We start from the raw sequence: 19,758 nt of genomic DNA, 5'->3' as shown, positions 1-19,758 counted from the left end.
TCGATTCCCTTTTCACTCTCGCTGACCGTCCAACTACTCCCTCCCTTCGTCCTTCTCTTGGTTCCCTCTCCTTCTTTTCGAGGCTTCACTTTTTCCTTCAGTTGCTTTTCGAGTCCCAGTCCGCTCTTTTTATCGTTTGTACTCTAAAAAGCTTATCGACCAGGACCGTACTCCCCTTCCTTCCTTCTGCCTTCGTTCGGGGAAAGAAGAGGAGGCGCGAGACTGCGGTTCCCCTGCCTGTCGGTTCAAACAGGTTTCAGGTTCTCTCGTTATTTCGTCTTCCATTCGTTTGGCAAAATTCGACAAAAAGTCGGGATCTCTTCGGATAGAAGAGAGAAAACAATACGACACTTAGCTATTCGACTGAGATAATTTCTACAAAGGTCTACGGACAGGCCCGGTGCCTTCGAGCGAACGCAAACACCAATATCGACGATTCCACGACGCGCCTGGTGCATTATCTTTAGATCTGCTCGTCCACTACGCCTGAAGCGCACTGTCCATGCTATAATTACTTCAACTTGATCGGAATAATATTTAATGGGCTTTTGTTGCTGTAAGTCCGAACTCCTTGCTGCGGTCTCTTTTCTGGCTTCTGGCTCGATTAACGTTTCCAAGAGTACCCCAGTGATTATTGCTTGTCAAAATGTCGGGCTACCCACAAGGAGGTGCGGGCTATCAGCAGGGCCATTACGACGATGGCTATGACCATCAGGCTCATGGCGACGCCTATTACCAGGACGAACACCATGGTCAGGACCACCATGCGCAAGGTGGCTATTACGACAACCAAGACTACGGGGACGGCTACTACGATAGAGGGTAAATTCCACCCGTACACTGCGTCGCTAGTTCGTTTTGCTGATTTTCCTAGTGGCTACGGGGATAACAATGCCTACCAGCACGATGGTGGGTACTACGATGCGGGTCATCACGACGAGTACTACGGCGACCAGTATTACGCACAAGGAGGAGGTCAAGGCAGAGGACGACCCGGCCGTGATTCCGAAGAGGAATCGGAGACATTCAGTGACTTCACCATGAGATCTGAAACTGCCCGTGCCGCCGACATGGACTATTATGGACGCGGAGACGAACGGTACAACAGTTACACCGATAGCCAGTACGGACAAGGCTACGGCGGCTACCGCCCTCCTTCCTCGCAAGTGTCTTACGGTGGTAACCGGTCCTCTGGAGCGTCAACGCCGGTGTATGGCATGGACTACGGCAATGGCCTGCCCGCTACTCAGCGATCCCGAGAGCCATTCCCAGCCTGGGCTTCGGATGGCCAAGTCCCTGTTTCCAAGGAAGAAATCGAAGACATCTTCATTGATCTGGTCAACAAGTTCGGTTTCCAAAGGGACAGCATGCGCAACATGTACGACCATTTGATGACGCAGTTGGATTCGCGTGCCTCCCGTATGACTCCTAACCAGGCCCTTCTGTCGCTTCACGCCGACTACATTGGTGGTGACAACGCCAACTACCGTCGTTGGTACTTTGCCGCCCATCTGGATCTCGACGATGCTGTCGGATTCTCGAACATGAAGCTAGGTAAAGCAGACCGCAAGACTAGGAAAGCTCGCAAGGCTGCGCAGAAGAAGGCCAAGGAAAACCCCGAGGATGTCGATGGTACTCTAGAGGCTTTGGAAGGCGACAACAGCCTGGAAGCCGCTGAATATAGGTGGAAGACACGGATGAATCGCATGTCCCAGCATGAGAGGGTGCGCCAACTCGCGCTGTTCCTACTCTGTTGGGGCGAGGCAAACCAGGTCCGATTCTTGCCCGAGTGTCTTTGCTTCATCTTCAAGTGCGCCGACGACTTCTACAACTCACCCGAATGCCAGAACCGCGTGGAGCCTGTTGAGGAGTTCACGTATCTTAACGATATCATCACTCCCTTGTACCAGTATTGCCGCGACCAAGGTTATGAGATTTTGGATGGCAAGTACGTTCGCCGTGAGCGTGACCACAACCACATCATTGGATACGATGATATGAACCAGCTCTTCTGGTACCCAGAGGGCATTGAGCGCATCGTGCTGGAGGACAAGACCCGACTCGTTGACATTCCCACTGCGGAGCGATGGGCAAAACTCAAGGAAGTTGACTGGAAGAAGGTGTTCTTCAAGACATACAAGGAAACACGTTCGTGGTTCCATCTGGTCACCAACTTCAATCGTATCTGGGTCATCCACTTGGGTGCTTTCTGGTTCTTCACCGCATACAACTCTCCTACCATCTACACCAAGAACTACAGGCAACAGCTCAACAACAAACCTCCGGGATCTCATTATTGGTCCGCTGTCGGTTTTGGTGGAGCTCTGGTTTCGTTTATCCAAATCATGGCGACGATCTTCGAATGGATGTATGTTCCTCGACGATGGGCTGGTGCTCAGCATCTTACCAAACGCCTGCTCTTCCTCCTCGTGGTTTTCGTCATCAATCTTGCTCCTGGTGTCTTTGTCTTTGGATTCTCATCCTCAGTCAAGAACGATATTGTCCTCGCTATTGGTATCGTGCACTTCTTCATCGCGCTTGCCACATTTTTCTTCTTCTCCATCATGCCTCTTGGCGGCTTGTTTGGTAGTTATTTGAAGAAACATGGCCGCCAGTACGTTGCGAGCCAGACATTCACTGCCAGCTTCCCCAGACTGAAAGGAAACGACATGTGGATGTCATATGGTCTCTGGGTTTGTGTCTTTGGTGCGAAATTGGCCGAGTCATACTTTTTCTTGACTTTGTCCATCAAAGATCCCATTCGCTACCTATCGCCGTACCACGTTCACAACTGCGCTGGTGTTTCGTACATTACGGACAAGATTTGCTACTACCAGCCTCAGATTCTTCTCGGTCTCATGTTCTTCATGGACTTGACGCTGTTCTTCCTCGACAGTTACCTCTGGTACATTATCTGCAACACCATCTTCTCGGTTGCTAGGTCGTTCTACCTCGGTGTCTCTATTTGGTCTCCGTGGAGGAACATCTTCTCGCGTCTTCCGAAGCGTATCTACTCGAAGGTCCTTGCTACCACCGACATGGAAATCAAGTACAAGCCAAAGGTCTTGATCTCTCAGGTCTGGAATGCCATCATCATTTCCATGTACAGAGAGCATCTGCTTGCCATCGACCATGTCCAGAAACTACTCTACCACCAAGTCCCCTCCGAGCAAGAAGGCAAGCGAACTCTTCGTGCACCTACTTTCTTCGTTTCCCAGGAAGATCAGTCTTTCAAGACCGAGTTCTTCCCCCGCGGCAGCGAAGCGGAGCGCCGAATTTCGTTCTTTGCCCAGTCGCTGTCGACTCCGATGCCTGAGCCCCTCCCCGTTGATAACATGCCCACTTTCACTGTCTTGATCCCCCACTACAGTGAGAAGATTCTCCTCTCTCTCCGTGAGATTATCCGTGAAGATGAGCCATATTCCCGTGTCACACTTTTGGAATACTTGAAGCAGCTTCACCCGCACGAATGGGATTGCTTCGTCAAGGACACCAAGATTCTCGCGGATGAGACTTCTCAATTCAACGGAGACTACGAGAAGAACGAAAAGGATGCCGCCAAGAGCAAGATCGATGACCTGCCATTCTACTGTATCGGTTTCAAGTCAGCTGCTCCCGAGTACACGCTTCGCACCCGTATCTGGTCCTCGCTGCGCTCTCAAACTCTGTACAGAACCGTGTCTGGAATGATGAACTACAGCCGTGCTATCAAGCTGCTCTACCGCGTCGAAAACCCTGAAGTTGTCCAGATGTTTGGTGGAAACTCCGAGAAGCTAGAGCATGAACTCGAGAGAATGGCTCGTCGCAAGTTCAAGATCTGCGTTTCTATGCAGCGTTACGCCAAATTTACCAAGGAAGAGCGTGAGAACACAGAATTCCTGCTCCGAGCTTACCCCGATCTCCAGATTGCCTACCTTGACGAAGAGCCTCCAGTCAATGAGGGTGAAGAGCCCCGTCTCTACTCCGCCTTGATCGATGGACACTGTGAGTTGCTCGAGAACGGTATGCGCAAGCCCAAGTTCAGGATCCAGCTGTCTGGCAACCCTATCCTTGGTGACGGAAAGTCCGACAACCAGAACCACTCGATTATCTTCTACCGTGGCGAATATATTCAGGTCATTGACGCCAACCAAGACAACTATCTTGAAGAGTGTTTGAAGATCCGAAGCGTTCTAGCCGAGTTCGAGGAACTGAGCACTGACAATGTTTCGCCATACACTCCCGGTATTCCTACTTCTTCCGAAACCCCTGTTGCGATTCTGGGTGCTCGTGAATACATTTTCTCCGAGAACATCGGTGTTCTTGGTGACGTCGCTGCCGGTAAAGAACAAACATTCGGTACCCTGTTTGCACGTACTCTTGCTCAAATTGGTGGAAAGCTGCACTATGGTCACCCTGATTTCCTGAACGGTATCTTCATGACAACTCGAGGTGGTATCTCCAAAGCCCAGAAAGGTCTACACCTCAACGAGGATATTTACGCTGGTATGAACGCCATGATTCGTGGTGGTCGCATCAAGCACTGTGAGTACTTCCAGTGTGGTAAGGGTCGTGATCTTGGTTTCGGCTCTATTCTCAACTTCACCACCAAGATTGGTACTGGTATGGGTGAACAAATGCTGTCAAGAGAGTACTATTATATGGGTACTCAGTTACCCCTCGACCGGTTCTTGTCTTTCTACTATGCTCACCCCGGATTCCACGTCAACAACATGTTTATCATGTTGTCTGTGCAAATGTTCATGATTGTCCTGATCAACCTGGGAGCCTTGAAGCACGAAACCATCAACTGCGATTACGACTCGGACAAGCCCATCACCGATCCTCTCATGCCGACATTCTGTGCCCCTTTGACGCCTATCATCAACTGGGTCAACCGATGCGTTATCTCAATTTTCATCGTTTTCTTCATTTCGTTCGTTCCATTGGCTGTCCAAGAATTGACTGAGAGGGGACTGTGGCGTATGGCAACGCGTCTGGCTAAGCACTTCGGATCTTTCTCCTTCATGTTCGAAGTGTTTGTCTGTCAAATCTACTCCAACGCCGTCCACCAAAACTTGTCTTTTGGCGGTGCTCGCTACATCGCCACTGGTCGTGGTTTCGCCACTGCTCGTATCCCATTCGGCATTCTGTACTCTCGTTTTGCCGGACCATCAATCTACACAGGTTTCCGTCTGCTGATCATGCTGCTGTTCTCGACCTCCACCACCTGGACTGCTTCTCTGATCTGGTTCTGGGTTTCTCTCCTCGCCCTCTGCATTTCCCCATTCCTTTTCAACCCCCATCAGTTTGCCTGGAATGACTTCTTTATTGACTACCGCGATTACATTCGATGGCTATCACGTGGTAACTCCCGCTCTCACGCATCGTCGTGGATTGGCTTCTGCCGTCTGTCTCGTACCCGCATCACTGGTTACAAGCGCAAGCTGCTTGGTGTCCCTTCGGAGAAAGGCTCAGGCGATATCCCCAGGGCCCGCATCACCAACATTTTTTTCAGCGAGATCGTGGCTCCTCTGGTCCTTGTTGGTGTCACCATCGTTCCGTACTTCTACATCAACTCTCGCACTGGTGTCACGTCTGATAACGGGCAAGTTGACCCCTCCAATGCAGTGTTGCGTATTGCAATTGTAGCATTTGGACCGATCGGTATCAATGCTGGTGTTGCTGGTGTTTTCTTCGGCATGGCGTGCTGCATGGGCCCTCTTCTGAGCATGTGCTGCAAGAAATTCGGTTCCGTGTTGGCGGCTATTGCTCATGCGGTTGCCGTCATTATCTTGCTTGTCATCTTCGAGGTCATGTTCTTCCTTGAGAACTGGTCTTGGCCCCGGTGTGTCCTGGGTATGATCGCTATGGCTGCAATCCAACGCTTCATCTACAAGCTTATCATCGCGCTCGCCCTGACTCGAGAGTTCAAGCATGATCAATCCAACATTGCGTGGTGGACTGGAAAATGGTATAACATGGGCTGGCACTCACTGTCTCAACCTGGTCGAGAGTTCCTTTGCAAGATCACAGAATTGGGCTACTTTTCTGCAGACTTTGTCATTGGTCACCTCATCTTGTTCATTATGTTGCCAGCGCTCTGTGTTCCTTACATCGACAAGTTCCACTCCGTCATCCTCTTCTGGCTGCGCCCAAGGTAAGATTTCCTCCTTGGCATTGTTGTTATCTGTTAACTAACTTCACTGTCCAGCCGTCAAATCCGCCCTCCCATTTACTCGCTCAAGCAGTCAAAGCTTCGAAAGAGACGCGTTGTCCGATTCGCGATCTTGTACTTTGCCATGCTGATCCTGTTCCTTGTTCTCATTATTGCTCCTCTTGTGGTCAGAAACATCGGCTTGAATATCGATCTTGGAACCGGCATTCTTTCAGAACTCATGCAGCCCCTTGACAAAGAAAACAACGACACGATCACCAGTTATACCGGATCTGGTCTCCCGCAAGGTTTCAAGCCTGTTGCGTCTCCCTCAGCATACCTCAAGAATTGGGACGGTAACTAGAGACTGTCCTGTTTCTTCAAACTACATTCTGCTACATTACTTCGATATGGAACATGGAAACGAGATGTATAAAGTATCCAGTGCGTTGGTGTGGCTGCTTTGAGCCCATCAATTATGTTTCTTCCATATTATTCTCCTCGCCGGAATCTCTACGTGATGGTTTCTGTGAGGTTTAATGGATTCAATATCTATCGGCTTGTTTTGTATTCGCGAGGTGTATTCTTGTTTTGTTCATCATGTGAAATCATTAGACTAGCAAATTCCCATTTACTACGTTATAATTGCCTTTGAATAATATACTTACATCTGAGTACCAGTGAATTGCGCATCGAGTGCTACCAGGGGTATCGAGAGCTGTGACCCCGAAGTCGAGTACTTTAAGTTCGAGGAATCTTGGTCACGTGCCGGCTCACTCGGAAATCGAGACCGCGGAAGAAACACCGTAAGACACCAGCCGCTACTCCGTACACGATTTCCAGCCCAACCCTTCCATTTCTCTCCTCATTTGTTAATCCTAGGGTTCATGGTACCATTATTATTCTGAGCTTTCTCTACCTCGTTCGGGCTTCCAATTTGCCTGCGCAGCGTGCGGGTTTCCCTTGAATCCCTGATTCTTCTCCATCATGGATATCCAGGAGACCCAACGTCTTCTTTCTGAATACCTTCAGGAGCTTGCCAACCTCTTCCATCGCGTCCCTGGATCGGCCATATTTCTGCGCTATGTGAGATCTAGCTACCAGAACGATCCCATCCGCTCCGCCGTCGAACTGTTTCTCTTCCTGTTCGCAGTCCGCTACCTGCTCGCTCCGAAGTATTCCACCAAGCCCGGCGTAGTCCAGCTCTCGGAAGATGAAATCGACGACTTGGTAGATGAATGGACGCCAGAACCCCTTGTGGGAAGCCCCACGCCTCTAGAAGAGATGGAGGTGGAAAAGAGACCAGTTATTGCCGGGTATGGAAGCCTAAAGCTCCCCTTTACCCCTGTATGTTTACAATGCTGACGCTCTACACGACCGCAGTCCAGTTGGTCCTAAGTCAAAACTATCGAACGGTCGGACGGTCATGAACCTTGGTTCTTACAACTTCTACAATTTCAACACGAACGAGTCCATTAAGGAGAAGGCGATTCAGACGCTCCGAAACTACGGTGTCGGACCTTGCGGCCCTCGCGGTTTCTATGGTACTCAGGATGTCCACATGAAGACGGAGGCCGATGTTGCGTCCTACCTTGGTACGGCGTCATGCATCATCTACTCCCAGGCATTCTCGACGATCTCAAGTGTGATTCCGGCGTTCTCGAAGCGAGGTGACATTATCGTTGCGGACAGGGGTGTGAACTTCGCCATCCGAAAGGGTATTCAAATTTCACGGAGTATAGTTCGCTGGTACGATCATAATGATATGGAAGATCTGGAGAGGGTTCTGGCCAAGATCACTAAGGAGCAAGCGCGGAAGCCTCTCACTCGACGATTCATCATCACCGAGGGTCTGTTCGAGTCGTACGGCGATATCAGTGACTTGCCCAAAATCGTGAGTGCACTTTCTATCCCTCCCTTCACATTACACAGCTGACAAGTGCGAAGATCGAGCTCAAGTTGAAGTACAAGTTCCGCCTAATCCTCGATGAATCATGGTCGTTTGGTGTCCTTGGAAGAACAGGACGTGGTATCACTGAGCACCAGAACGTGGATGCGGCCGAGGTTGACATGATTGTGGGTTCGCTGGCCGGCCCATTGGTTGCTGGAGGAGGTTTCTGTGCAGGCTCAGAGGAAATTGTCCACCACCAGCGCATCTCGGCTGCTGCCTACACGTTCTCTGCTGCATTGCCTGCTCTTCTCTCTACGACGGCTAGTGCCACTATCAACATTCTGCAGAACAGCCCCGAAACCGTTTCGCACCTGAGGGACCTCACGAAGGCTATGTGGGCGCAGCTCGATCCTCGCAGTGATTGGGTTCGCTGTACAAGCGCGCCCGAGAACCCGATTCTTATCCTTGTGCTCAAGCCTGAAGTGGTTGCTGCAAAGAGACTTTCTCCGGATGACCAGCAGTTTGTTTTGCAAGATGTAGTAGACGAGGTAAGATCCCTTTGGATCCGGTTCATTCAGAGCATTACTAACGCGGGCTGTCTCTACAGTGTCTCGCGAACGGAGTCCTAATCACCCGCCTTAAATGCCTTGATGACAACTTTGAACCCAAGCAAAAGGTCCCCGCCGCCCTGAAAGTATGCGTCACGATCGGCTTGACGAAGAAGGAGATTGAGAAATCAGGAACCATCATTCGTCATGCCATCACCAAGGTTCTCAGCAAAAGGAAGTAAGCTACGATGAACCCCATTTACGCTTCTTCCGGACTGCTCTCCTGGTCATGACACTCTTAATGCGACCATGATTCTTGCTGTCTCAACCCATTTCTCGCTTGCTCGCTCGCTGACGCCTCCTGCGGCATTCCCGATATCGCATCTTCTCTCCCGCTTCTTTCCACCATTCTTGTATAGACTAATTAATTTTGTTGCCGGCGGATGCTCACTTCTAAAATCGGCGCTCAGCACTAACGAGTGGGACGAAACCGGACACTGAACCTACCTATATACTGACCTCTTACCTCATGGATGTACACAATACGCCTTTTTCTTCTTCCTCTCCTAGCCAGCGGGATTGAGGCCCGGCCCACCCACATACCTAATACCTACCTTCTGACTTTTTGTCTTCGCTGTTCATCTTTGGTCTCAGGTTGTGGACTATGCATTGTTTTATTAGAGCTTATATTTTTAAATGGAACCTGAATTTTCTTGTTTTAGCTTCGTTCCATAAGAGTCGTGTGTTGCTCAGTTCAGGGAGTGGGTGTAGACTTGGGGTAGAATCGAGGACTCTACGAACATCTTCCTAATGGCTCAAGATTGTATATATAGGCAAAGAACGCTTTCTTGTCGGTGTTGAGGTCAATGTTGAGAAAAGATTAACTTCGGTGGGCAGGTGGTCAAGGTAGGTAGATAATCTTAGCTCTATGTTGTCCTCGGTTGCTACGAACGATTTAGTACTACTTGACCATTATGAGCAGAGCGGGCTGGGCAGTCGAATAAGTTATATTCCCATTGAAATATGACTCAAACGGTCTAGCTGCAAAACAGGGGCAGTCTAGGAGCTGTAAGATGTGTGTAGATCTAGTCTAGCTAGGTAAACCCATCAGGGCACAAGCTGCAAGCTGATCAAGAAGATAAAGTAAATGGACAAGGAAAAACGACACAAGAATTCGATAGAACAGTTAGGGTATGACACGGTTGCAAGACAAGAGGCACGGGCATAAGCAAGGTCATAAGCAAGATCTAGACATTCAAGGAACAGATACCCAAGACAGATCTAACGCGACTCTATTCCCCAAAACCTCTCTGCACCAAACGTCCACTGGTTATCGACTTTCCAGAGATCGTCAAACGCGCTGAAGAGGATGAGGTCGCCGTGATGGTCCCAGAATGCTTTGCGCAGGCTCTTGATGGCCTTTCTATGGTTTTCCCACGATGGCACTGCGCGTCCGTTGTTGTGTCCTGCATGAGGCCAGCCGGACTCGGTTATGACCGTACGCTTCCCACCGGAGATTTCAGAGAGACGGCGCGAAATGGCGGCGACATAGGCGCCCGCGTCATTGTGGGTCTGTGTTGAGTCGAAGAAGGCGTGGCAGTTGGCGGCGCAGTAGTCAGAGACCTGGCAGAGTTCCGGGTGCTCGAAGATCTTGGAGTAAGTGTCTATCGTAACGACGGGGCCATTGTACCCGAGGCTTCGGAGGTGGGCGCGGGCGTCATTCACAGCGGCTGTGACCTCTCCAGCGGAGTTCTGACCGCGGTTGAGGAGTTCGTTGCCAATTGAGATGGTGTGCAGGGTCGAGAGGTCAGGTCTAGCGGCATCGATGATGGTGTTGAGGTCTGCGTGCAGGTTTTGGAGGTTGTAGACACCTGCGAAGACTTGCATGTTGTGGCGGCGCGCGGCGTTGATGACCTTTCTAGTCTGGTCACAGTCGACGCCGTAGATTCGGACGTAGGCGTAGTGGGTGAGTTTGTCGAGGTCGGTGTTTACCTGAGCCTGGGACTTGCAGGTGCTATCTGCGTTATAGGGAGAGTAGGAGATGCCGAAGAATTGGCCGTTATGCTTATGCTTGGGATGAAATGAATCTTTCTCTCCATTCTTAGGGCCGAGGTGTGTGTTTGCCTTGGTCTTGGTGTCGATTGCGAGGGCTGGTTTGAGATTATAGGGCGCAATTTGGTCTGGGAATGCTAGGATGGGAGGAAGAGCAGTGGGTTCCTGTTTCTGGATTAGTACTTTTTTCCATCTCTTACCATGCACAGGTACTAACATTGTGGACAGTGGCAGTGGGATGAATGGTCTCAACAGAAAGGGTGTGTCCCTGCTGGTCAACCCAGACAGTAACATGGATCACCTCTTCAGGCACAGCGACAATCTCAGTTGCAATGGGGATAGCAACAGCCATGCAGCTGAGCAAGAACACCGCGAGGAAAGTAAGCAGCTTCATTTTCGCGAAAGAAATGGATGGCTGCTGTATTCTTGGTCGGGACTGTCTTCTCAGGACTGAATGACGACTTGACGCCGAATACAGAAGCAATCAAAAGAATGACTAGGAGTAGAGAAAAGAGGGAGGTTGAGAAGGAGAGTTCCAAGGAGAAGAAATCTAGCTCCTCTTATGATGGATAACACAAGCAACCAGCACCATTATGCATAGTGGAGTAGTTGGGAGGTTGCTGCAGATATTCACTCACCCAGTCACCCAGTCATTCACTCAATCGCTCACTCCAAGGCCAAAGATCGGTGAAATCTGGAGACGCGAGATTTCTTGACGGGCGCAGAGATCCATTTAATCGATTTTAGCCCGTAGGAATGTTGCTCTCATACCAACTTTGCTGAGTCGTCTTGAAGAGGAATGAGACTGCATCGTATCCCTTCATTGTTGGCCGGAATACCCCAGAGCCCCAAACGGACGGGGCCTGGGCCATAGTGTTGGGCGCCAGTGTAAGAATAGTCTTGATACCAAGCCATGAAGCCAACATGGGCTTGTGAATTCATTTGCTGGGAGCAAACGACTATCTCTGCAAAGGTTCGAATCCGAAAAAGGACTCGGTTATATCGTCCGTAAAACTAATATAGAATGTTAGCACGAATCCCATACCCTCGCTGGATGTAACCTATACCTAGCTGTAAGCCTTCTCTGCAAGTAACTTGACAGGGGGTTGCGGTTAAAGAATTCTCTTCTGTTCAATACCAAACCTCGGGCCATTTCATCCAATTTCTCATATCAACGAAGATTCTTCACAGTCCAACTCATAAACCACAGGTAAAAAAAGATACAAAACAATATATTAACCTCCAAACAGCCCACAGTCCACAATTTCCAACCTTTCCACCAGTCCATCGATAATCGCAGTCGCTAATTCCTCCTCTCGTGACAAGCCCGTCGGATCCCCCTTTTCATCAAACTCCTTGTGCGGAACATTAAAGAAGACCAAGACATCGGTTTCCTGCTCCTCGAGCCTAACCAGCAAATAGTGAACACTTACGCTAGACACCAAGCCCCCGTCAGCACTTGAGCCGGCTGCCGCACCTCCAATGGAGGGTGCAATCCCGGAGCGCAGTGCGGTGGAGGAATTTATTTGCGCAAGGCCCTTGTAAACATTCGCACGGGGGATTTTCTGCGCAGGGACCTGCTGGGGAGGAGTGACGATGCGCAAAGTATCCGCATCGCCGTCGCGGATATCGTTCAGATGGTATAGTGCCGCCGCCTTGTCGACGGTCTGAGGGCCGGAGCCGAGAAACTCGAGGACGTCCGGATTGGGGTTCGCTTGGAGAGCGGAGAGGGCTACTTGTTCTGAGACGCGCTCGTTGATCTCGAAGATGAGGTTTGAGAGCGTGGTCGGGGAGAGGAATAATTCTTGATGGTCGGGAATTTGGCGGAGCTCGCTGTTTGACATTTTGTGAGTAGAGCATAGCATACGGTGATTGGCTCACGGACCTTGCATCGAGCCAACGCTCTGGAATTATAGCTTTGATGGCGCCTCCATAGAGGTCCTGAGTCGTGAAAGTGGTCATGACGAATTGATTGATGGTTGAAGACTAGTAGTAGATGAGGGGTTGTTAATTAGGTAGGTCCCAGCTGAGATTCTGATTGATAAGATCTGCCCCGCGGGCCCCGCCTAACAGCAACTCGAGTACCTTGGAGGCTGATACTTAGGCCAACCTCTAGTGGGAGCTTGGTTAGTGGTTACAGTACATTAAGGAGCCGAGGAGCGAGTCTGGACGCTTGCGACTACAAAGCAGACGGATTCATTACATGTCTTGGGCCTAATTTAAGGACTTTGGCCTCTTGAATAATGCCCAGAAATTTCGATCCTGGGCTGATGATATTTTTGACGAGCTGGAGATGAATTGGTACAAGAAAGCAAGACAACGCTGAGTGCTAGTACAAACTCCGGCAACCCTAAATCTTCAGCAGTTCTTCAATGTAGTCATCCAAGAGAACAATCCGGAATTGACTCCCCCATCGAGAACGGAATTCCTTTTTCTTGTAAGCCCAACTTGTCACCTGAGAAAAACTAACCAACTCGACATTCCAGCCGCGTTGGAGGGCTCGTTCAACCATTTTCATAAAACCACCGGAATACTCTGCTTCCGCAGCATCTCCCGTTGCAAGAACCATTGTTGACGGTTCCTCTGCGTCTAGCAGACTTTCTAGGATCTTCAGGTGTAGAATTTCGTCCACACCCTGCTCGACCCAACGCTCTTCCGGGGCATCGTTCGTTTCTGAACCATGACCGCCGTCCCGAGATGTTATCCTAGGATTTCTCCTGAACTTCATCTGACGAGGGGTGAGCTGTTTGGCTTTTTGAACCCGGTTTAGAATGTTAGCTTCGTAGCCAAGTTCCTCGCTTTCATTTATAACAGCGATCCGATCCGAACCAACAAGAATTTTCTTAGCTGCTGACCGACCACGTTCTAATATCAACGAGAAGTTTTGATATGAAAGTGGCAAGCGGCGGATCCTGGTTTGGACAGGTATTTTCCGTGAGATTTTCATCGTATCATGAAAACCTACCATGATCTAGACCACAAATTAGTAGAGCGGAATGAAACAAGCTATAAGTGAAACATACATTTGAGATATCGACAAACACATGTATTGGACGAGAAGATAAATCAATCTTCTTTGACTGATTCGGCCGCCCAGAATAGGCAATAAGCTCGGCATAGTCAGAAAAATCCTTCAATAACTTGGTCAATAACCCGACTCGTTGATCAGCAGCGGATTTGTAGGCAAGTGGTTGCAATCGATTTGCGCTAGTGCTGGCAGAGTGTTTGATGAGGTTCTTCGGAGTCAAAAATCCATCTAATTCGTCAAAAGAAGATGGTGGCGTCACAAGAGGCCCTGCTCTAGCTTCCGAAGGACCGACCTGCGGTGGAATCATTGGTAGGTTGCTCTGAGGTTGCGAGAGCGGGGGGTCAAAAACGCTACTATCTGACTCCCCTTCCAGGTTACTCTCTGATGAGCCCGCATCCTGGGTGACTCTGTTCCGAGGACGCTGTCTTTGGACGGCTGTTTCCTTGAGAGGAGCATCGGGAGCCTTAGACTGTTTGAGTATCGTAATAGGTTTACTCGGTGCGTGAGACTGTTTCAGCCATGGTTCTTTCGGCCGTGGCTGAGTCTCACCGAGCTTCTCGCTCTTTGAAGCAGTCCAAAAACTAGCCTCGGAAGCCTTCGAAGGTTTGAGTATTGTGATGGGATTATTCGGTAACTGAGCTGATTTTGGCCATTGATGAGTCTCATCGAGCTTCTCGCTCTTTGAAGTTGGCAAAGAAGAAGCGTCCGAGACTTTAGGCCGGTTGAGTATGGTAATGGATAGTGTTGGTGACTCGGGCTTCGAGGATAGCCGAGAACTGTCAATTTCCTTGCTTTTCGAAGCAGTAACACCGGTGTTACCCAGCAGCTCCCACAGGGAGCCGAAGTCCCCCAGCTTCGGCGTCAGGGATCGTTCCTTGATGTCGGACGACGTCCCAGCGTCATCTTTCCTTATCTCGGGTGACGCAACCGAGGATAGGGGATAATCCGAGGAACTATTGCATGCCGACGATCCCTCGTTTTGACATGTGGGTGATCGCAATAGGTTAATCACCGGAGTGAAATCCCAATTTGATGATGCAGATGGTATCATTGACGAATGTCACGACTTCGTAGCGGTGATAAATTTATCGGGATTTAGCCCCTTCTCGGCTCAAGGCAGGGCTTGAGCTGTGTTCAACCTTGCTCCACAAAGTCTTCCGGCCAGAGTCAAGACGATCGTATGTACGTTACTGTGTCAGGCGTTTAATGACGGCTGTGGCGGACGACAAATCAAGGTCGAAACTTAAGACGCAGGTGAAAGTAAAAAAGTCAAAAAGAAATGCTCATAGAAGAAAAGCAAATAAACATCGTGAAAGGTGATGAATTAGCAAAAAAGAATGCAGGAAACAACTGCTTGGTTGGTAGGGCATAAGACTTTAGGCATTGAGAATGACTCCTCTTCGTTGATACGGGGGGCAGTGGCGGTGTCCAATCTGCCTCGAGAAACCGCCTTGTCGCCACGGTCAACTCGGACTCGGTAGAACAAAGATCCGCTCTTCACGTGCGACAAGCGATAAGCGATAAGCCCAATATGAAATATCATGCCTACGTCATTACTAGATAAATGGCAACGGAGTTGCGCAGCCGCCGATAACATTATTAATGGTGCTATCGTGGAATCAACCCCGGACTGTCACCTGTGTGATCTTCGATCTGACGTTAACCCAGGCGCCCTAACCGCCCTGGACCCTGCGGTATCAACGCTTATTCGCCGTGATCCCCTGGCTGGATGACGTACTTTCACAAGCCGAAGATGATGCTGTGGGATCTACTTCCTACACCACCAAGAGGTCGGAGGCTTGAAGGCGTAACATCATGGATGGAAGTCGTGCCTGCTGGTTTTGTGAGAGGCAACGTCATGTCTGACGTTCATCAGAATGCCCAAAAGTTATATAAACCCCTTCCTCATCGACGTTTCCAGCTCCTCCATCATCAACTCCTACCATCACAAACAACCACAACTCTCAACTAAGTCTACTTTGAACTTTCCCACCCCCAAACAAACAAGCCAAATACCATCATGTCTGACGCCGGACGCAAGGATTTCTCTACCAGTAAGCCCACTCCGTTATGGTACAGAGACATGGGTACTTACAAGCTTTGCAGAAGCCAAGGAGGAGATGACTCCTGACTCCACCAAGTCCACTCAGGACCAAATAAAGGAGACCCTCACCGACACCACCGACCGCTTCGCTCGTGGCGCTCAGCCTGATGACCAGAAGAGCTCCACCCAGCAGGCCTTTGACAAGAGCCAGCGCTCAAACGACCACCATGCTCACGGCGGCGCCCCCCAGTCCATGTGAGTAGCCTTGATGGTCTCTTGCTATAAGCATTGTGCTAACATAGATTTGTAGTGGTGACAAGATCAAGAACACTGTCGGTCTCGGCGACCACTAAATGTGAATGATCACCTGCCAATGATTGCCCTGAGCATCAGCTTTCGCTTCATGAATGTCTTATGAATTTCACGATATTAACATACCTTAGGTAGTCGTTCTACCTGGCCTGTACATTGGGCTTAATGCGAAACAATGAACCCTCAAGACTTTTGTTTGTAATTGGGCATCGTCCAGACGTTCGTAAATAAGAGTAACCAAGCCTTATCTATCCACCAAACCTTCGAACATAAGAGTCCCGTGTCCGAAGAAGTTGGTTGAGCTCCTCTTCTAATTCCTTATACTGGGCTCAAGCACCATTGATGTCTTTGGGAAGGTTGTGGAATGTCTCGATCCTAGCTTCAAGGGACTTGACCGTGTCTATCATTCGACCGATCTCTTCCTCTGCCCACATGACTTTCTCCAGAGTGGCGCCTTTATTGCTATTCCGCTCCAATGCCGCTGACCTATCCTGGTACTCGCTTATCTTAGCATTGAGCAATTTTGTACCTCTTGTCCATTCAGTTGTAAGCGCAGGAAGATTGGCAGGCATCTCAAACGCAGGGTTCGACTTGAGCTCTTCAAGTTGGCCGCGTAAAGTGACCAATTCTCTCGTAAGATAGTTCTGCAAGCTTTCAACCTTCTTCATCTGGTCTTGAGTATTGAACTCTTCCCTGGTGAGGTCTATTATGGACTGACCCACGTCCATAGTGCTTGTTCCCAAAGCGCCCAAGACAGCAACTGTTTCTGCTAGATCGTCGAGATCCCGCTCCCCAGCTTCGTCGAGAGAGTGCTCTACCGCGTCGAGAAGTCCCACTTTCTGCTTAACCTCCGTCTTCTCTCGAGCCTTGAACCCTTCAATCGTTTGTTGGCGCGCATGGTGGAGCATTGTTGCCTCCTCGTCTGCTGCCTCATTCGCCGCAGCTAGCGCTAACAGGGTGCGTAGAGTATCTTCATTTTTCTCGAACTTGGGGATCGGATTCGGTGCGTACTGGCGGTTTAACCAGGAGTTCACATATGCCCAGTCTTTAGCCTGAATGGCGGCTTGACGTGCCTTGGTTGGGGAAGCCAGTGGGCTGTCCATGGCGAGGGGCCTGATTGTTTCGCGTCTATTTGTATATCCCAGTGTCTCGGCGTAGCAACTGGACGAGAGTGAGTGTAAATTGACAGGCGAGCTCGTCAGTTGAGGGAACAAGCTAGGAGCTGGTCGTCAGGCCAAGATTGTTGATCCCGCAATCTCTCTCTCTCCGCCCTGCGCTAACCCCACGATCCAGACCGTTCTTGCAACCCGTCCCTGAACCATTGCCAACACTCCATGGCGACCGGCAGTTATTTTCCTCCCCCGGGAGCTTCCTCTAGCGTATCGCCTCGAACATCCTCTCCGGCATCGTCGCCGCTTTCTCCCCCGCTGCAACAGCGCTCCAATGCCTTATCGAACCGATTGACAAGTGTACTCTCCGTGTCGTACGCGGACTCGGATATACGCGATGCGCTCGAAACTCTTAGCCTCAGGGGCGTCCACAACACGGCGGAGGTTCGGAGGCAATTGCGTCTCGATGTGCAGAAGGAGGTAGTGGATTGCAATGCGGAGATTGTGAGAGACTTTGGCAACGTCGCGGAGGTAAGCGGATCTGGCTCGGAACGGGGCAGGGCAATAAGGACTCTTCGAATAATATACTAACAGGCTCCAGCAACTACAACGCATTGGCAGCGTCATATCGAGTTTGAAAGAAACATGTGATGAAATGCGCAAGCACATCGTGCTAGCCAAACAGGATACGAATCCGGTTTTGGAGGAGGCGTCTGCGCTGATGAACCAGAAGCAGGAGGCCGAAACGAAACAACGTCTTTTGGATGCATTCACAAAGCACTTCATAGTCTCGAATGAAGAGCTTCTGGTTCTGACTTCGGTTGAGGGGCCTATAAATGATGAGTTTTTTGATGTGCTTGCGCGAGTAAAACAGGTTCATCGCGACTGCGAAGCTCTGCTGGGCGCAGAAAATGAGAGGCTCGGCCTGGAGCTCATGGAGAAAAGCTCTAGGAGGCTGAACTCGGCCTATCAGAAGCTATACAGGTGGATCCAAAAGGAGTTCAAGTCATTGAATCTCGAGGATCCCCGAATTAGCAGCACGATCCGCCGCGCTCTACGTGTGCTGGCTGAGCGTCCAAGTTTGTTTCATAGTTGCTTGGACTTCTTCGCGGAGGCGAGAGACTACGTTCTGTCAGATGCGTTCCATTACGCCCTCACCGATGCGGTCTCCGGAGGTGATAATGCTGTGAAGCCCATCGAGTTCTCCGCTCATGATCCCCTGAGGTATATCGGAGATATGCTCGCTTGGGTTCACTCCACAACGGTCTCGGAGCGTGAAGCCCTGGAAGCATTGTTTGTTGACGAGGGAGATGAGCTAGCCAAGGGCATTCAAGCCGGTCTAAGCAGTGAGCCGTGGTCACGCATCGACGAGGATGCAGAGGTCACCTTTGACGGACAAAAGGCCCTCAGCGATCTTGTCAGTCGGGATCTCATCGGGGTTGCTCGATCCCTGCGACAGCGTGTTGAACTGGTGATCCAAGGCCACGATAATCCTGTCACTTGTTACAAAGTCGTCAATCTCCTCTCCTTCTATCAGACCACTTTCTCTCGGCTGATGGGTTCCAACTCCAATCTCGCCGACCTGCTCCAGGCCCTTGAGAAATTCACATTAAACCACTTCCAGACAATTATGCGCGACGAGGCCAGCAACCTTTCGACAGACCATTCCGCCCTCGCACCGCCAGACGATCTATCGGCACCGCAGTTCCTGTTAGACGCGTTGGAGGTTCTAACATCCGTGATGAAAACCCACGAAGCGTCTCTAGGAACAGAAGAAACCAGCACCACGTCCGGGGTCGCAGGAAACAAATTCACGCCGGTCCTCCACGCAGCTCTTGACCCATTCTTTAACCTTGCAAAATCTTCTGCAGAAGAGCTTGCCAATCCCACAGCGCGTGCAATCTATCTAACAAACATACATATCACCGCACGCTCTTCCATCTCGCCTTTCCCCTTCGCAACAGCGACGCATCTTCCTCCTCTCTCATCCACACTTTCCACTCTTCGTGTTGAGCTCCTCGAGATTCAACACCGCTATCTCCTCAACACCTCGGGCCTCCAGGTACTCCTAACCGCCCTTCAAACATTCTCACAGCCCCCAGAATTAGGTACAGATCAAGATCTCGCCGCCATCGGCAATCTCGCAGCTTTCCAGCCTGAAGCCCTTGTTGCCATCAGCCAACAATTAGATGATTTCCTCCCCTCTGCACTCATGGATGCCACGGATAATCTGAAGCGCGTACAGAGTGCGACCTTTGTGAAGAGCGTCACAGAGGAAGCAGTTGAGGCGTTTTGCCGTGATTTCGAATTTGTGGAGGGTATGATTATTGGCGCTGATGAGGCGAGAGGCATCGGGCATGTTGATGGCACGGTTGACGAGGAGGGTCAAGAAACCGATGAAGTTGAAGAAGGAAAGGGACAGGGACAAAGCCTAAGAAGGCTGTTCCCACGCACTACAGGAGAAATCCGGGTGTTGTTAAGTTGATTTATTCTTCCAGTCCTACCGGCACATTGGTGCTTGAACGACTACCTACTTTTACCTAATAGTATAGAACCGTAGCGAGAGATCATATACACTGTACAAATATCACAAATATCACAAATATCACAAATATCACAAATATCACAAATATCACAA

The 19,758-nt window shown here is 50.2% G+C and overlaps 8 protein-coding genes across 8 annotated transcripts; 4 read left to right on the top strand and 4 right to left on the bottom strand.

Moving 5' to 3' along the window:
- Nucleotides 1-8: 8 nt before the first annotated feature.
- Nucleotides 9-6,821, top strand: BDW74DRAFT_141830 (1,3-beta-glucan synthase; the record flags this gene model as incomplete). The annotated part of the gene is made up of 4 exons (XM_073722621.1): nucleotides 9-556; nucleotides 619-822; nucleotides 875-6,139; nucleotides 6,194-6,821. Coding segments are annotated over exons 2-4 (5,744 nt in total), but the record flags the coding sequence as incomplete, so codon positions are not given.
- Nucleotides 6,822-7,123: 302 nt separating this feature from the next.
- lcbA (serine C-palmitoyltransferase subunit lcbA) lies at nucleotides 7,124-8,817 on the top strand (the record flags this gene model as incomplete). The annotated part of the gene is made up of 4 exons (XM_073727473.1): nucleotides 7,124-7,452; nucleotides 7,520-8,030; nucleotides 8,084-8,575; nucleotides 8,635-8,817. 4 exons carry the CDS (start codon nucleotides 7,124-7,126, stop codon nucleotides 8,815-8,817), a joined length of 1,515 nt encoding a protein of 504 aa, XP_073589495.1.
- A 1,039-nt stretch (nucleotides 8,818-9,856) lies between these two features.
- On the bottom strand, nucleotides 9,857-11,021 carry scw4 (putative cell wall glucanase (Scw4); the record flags this gene model as incomplete). The annotated part of the gene is made up of 2 exons (XM_073727472.1): nucleotides 9,857-10,792; nucleotides 10,845-11,021. 2 exons carry the CDS (start codon nucleotides 11,019-11,021, stop codon nucleotides 9,857-9,859), a joined length of 1,113 nt encoding a protein of 370 aa, XP_073589494.1.
- Nucleotides 11,022-11,734: 713 nt separating this feature from the next.
- Nucleotides 11,735-12,639, bottom strand: mog1 (Ran GTPase-binding protein MOG1). The gene is made up of 2 exons (XM_073732304.1): nucleotides 12,513-12,639; nucleotides 11,735-12,460 (listed from the first exon to the last, which is right to left on the bottom strand). Exons 1-2 carry the CDS (start codon nucleotides 12,587-12,589, stop codon nucleotides 11,863-11,865), a joined length of 675 nt encoding a protein of 224 aa, XP_073589493.1. The 5' UTR covers nucleotides 12,590-12,639; the 3' UTR covers nucleotides 11,735-11,862.
- Nucleotides 12,640-12,827: 188 nt separating this feature from the next.
- On the bottom strand, nucleotides 12,828-15,068 carry BDW74DRAFT_141827 (NYN domain-containing protein). Its single transcript, XM_073722619.1, has 2 exons — nucleotides 13,651-15,068; nucleotides 12,828-13,598 (listed from the first exon to the last, which is right to left on the bottom strand). Exons 1-2 carry the CDS (start codon nucleotides 14,704-14,706, stop codon nucleotides 12,978-12,980), a joined length of 1,677 nt encoding a protein of 558 aa, XP_073589492.1. The 5' UTR covers nucleotides 14,707-15,068; the 3' UTR covers nucleotides 12,828-12,977.
- A 170-nt stretch (nucleotides 15,069-15,238) lies between these two features.
- Nucleotides 15,239-16,200, top strand: BDW74DRAFT_141825 (heat shock 9/12 family protein). Its single transcript, XM_073722618.1, has 3 exons — nucleotides 15,239-15,701; nucleotides 15,751-15,954; nucleotides 16,010-16,200. The coding sequence occupies exons 1-3, from the start codon at nucleotides 15,676-15,678 to the stop codon at nucleotides 16,050-16,052; spliced, it is 273 nt and encodes a 90-aa protein (XP_073589491.1). The 5' UTR covers nucleotides 15,239-15,675; the 3' UTR covers nucleotides 16,053-16,200.
- On the bottom strand, nucleotides 16,201-17,237 carry BDW74DRAFT_141822 (uncharacterized protein). Its single transcript, XM_073722617.1, has one exon. The coding sequence runs from the start codon at nucleotides 17,112-17,114 to the stop codon at nucleotides 16,341-16,343; it is 774 nt and encodes a 257-aa protein (XP_073589490.1). The 5' UTR covers nucleotides 17,115-17,237; the 3' UTR covers nucleotides 16,201-16,340.
- Nucleotides 17,238-17,345: 108 nt separating this feature from the next.
- cog6 (Golgi transport complex subunit COG6) lies at nucleotides 17,346-19,702 on the top strand (the record flags this gene model as incomplete). Its single annotated transcript, XM_073730827.1, has 2 exons — nucleotides 17,346-17,651; nucleotides 17,722-19,702. The coding sequence occupies 2 exons, from the start codon at nucleotides 17,346-17,348 to the stop codon at nucleotides 19,603-19,605; spliced, it is 2,190 nt and encodes a 729-aa protein (XP_073589489.1). The 3' UTR covers nucleotides 19,606-19,702.
- Between the last annotated feature and the right edge of the window lie 56 nt (nucleotides 19,703-19,758).

This window comes from Aspergillus multicolor (assembly GCF_047715735.1).
Source record: "Aspergillus multicolor strain CBS 133.54 unplaced genomic scaffold BDW74scaffold_1, whole genome shotgun sequence".
Taxonomy (NCBI): Eukaryota; Fungi; Ascomycota; class Eurotiomycetes; order Eurotiales; family Aspergillaceae; genus Aspergillus; species Aspergillus multicolor.
This window is presented reverse-complemented; position numbering and strand designations above follow the sequence as displayed.

Excerpts from the sequence above, each read along its gene's own strand:
- mog1 (XM_073732304.1), bottom strand. The coding sequence starts at position 12,589 with ATGACCACTTTCACGACTCAGGACCTCTATGGAGGCGCCATCAAAGCT. Across the intron at positions 12,461-12,512 it reads GAGCGTTGGCTCGATGCAAG|CGAGCTCCGCCAAATTCCCG; the intron begins GTCCGTGAGCCA and ends AATGTCAAACAG.
- BDW74DRAFT_141827 (XM_073722619.1), bottom strand. The coding sequence starts at position 14,706 with ATGATACCATCTGCATCATCAAATTGGGATTTCACTCCGGTGATTAAC. Across the intron at positions 13,599-13,650 it reads TGTTTGTCGATATCTCAAAT|ATCATGGTAGGTTTTCATGA; the intron begins GTATGTTTCACT and ends TTTGTGGTCTAG.
- BDW74DRAFT_141825 (XM_073722618.1), top strand. The coding sequence starts at position 15,676 with ATGTCTGACGCCGGACGCAAGGATTT. Across the intron at positions 15,702-15,750 it reads GACGCCGGACGCAAGGATTT|AAGCTTTGCAGAAGCCAAGG; the intron begins CTCTACCAGTAA and ends ATGGGTACTTAC. Across the intron at positions 15,955-16,009 it reads GGCGGCGCCCCCCAGTCCAT|TGGTGACAAGATCAAGAACA; the intron begins GTGAGTAGCCTT and ends ATAGATTTGTAG.
- BDW74DRAFT_141822 (XM_073722617.1), bottom strand. The coding sequence starts at position 17,114 with ATGGACAGCCCACTGGCTTCCCCAACCAAGGCACGTCAAGCCGCCATT.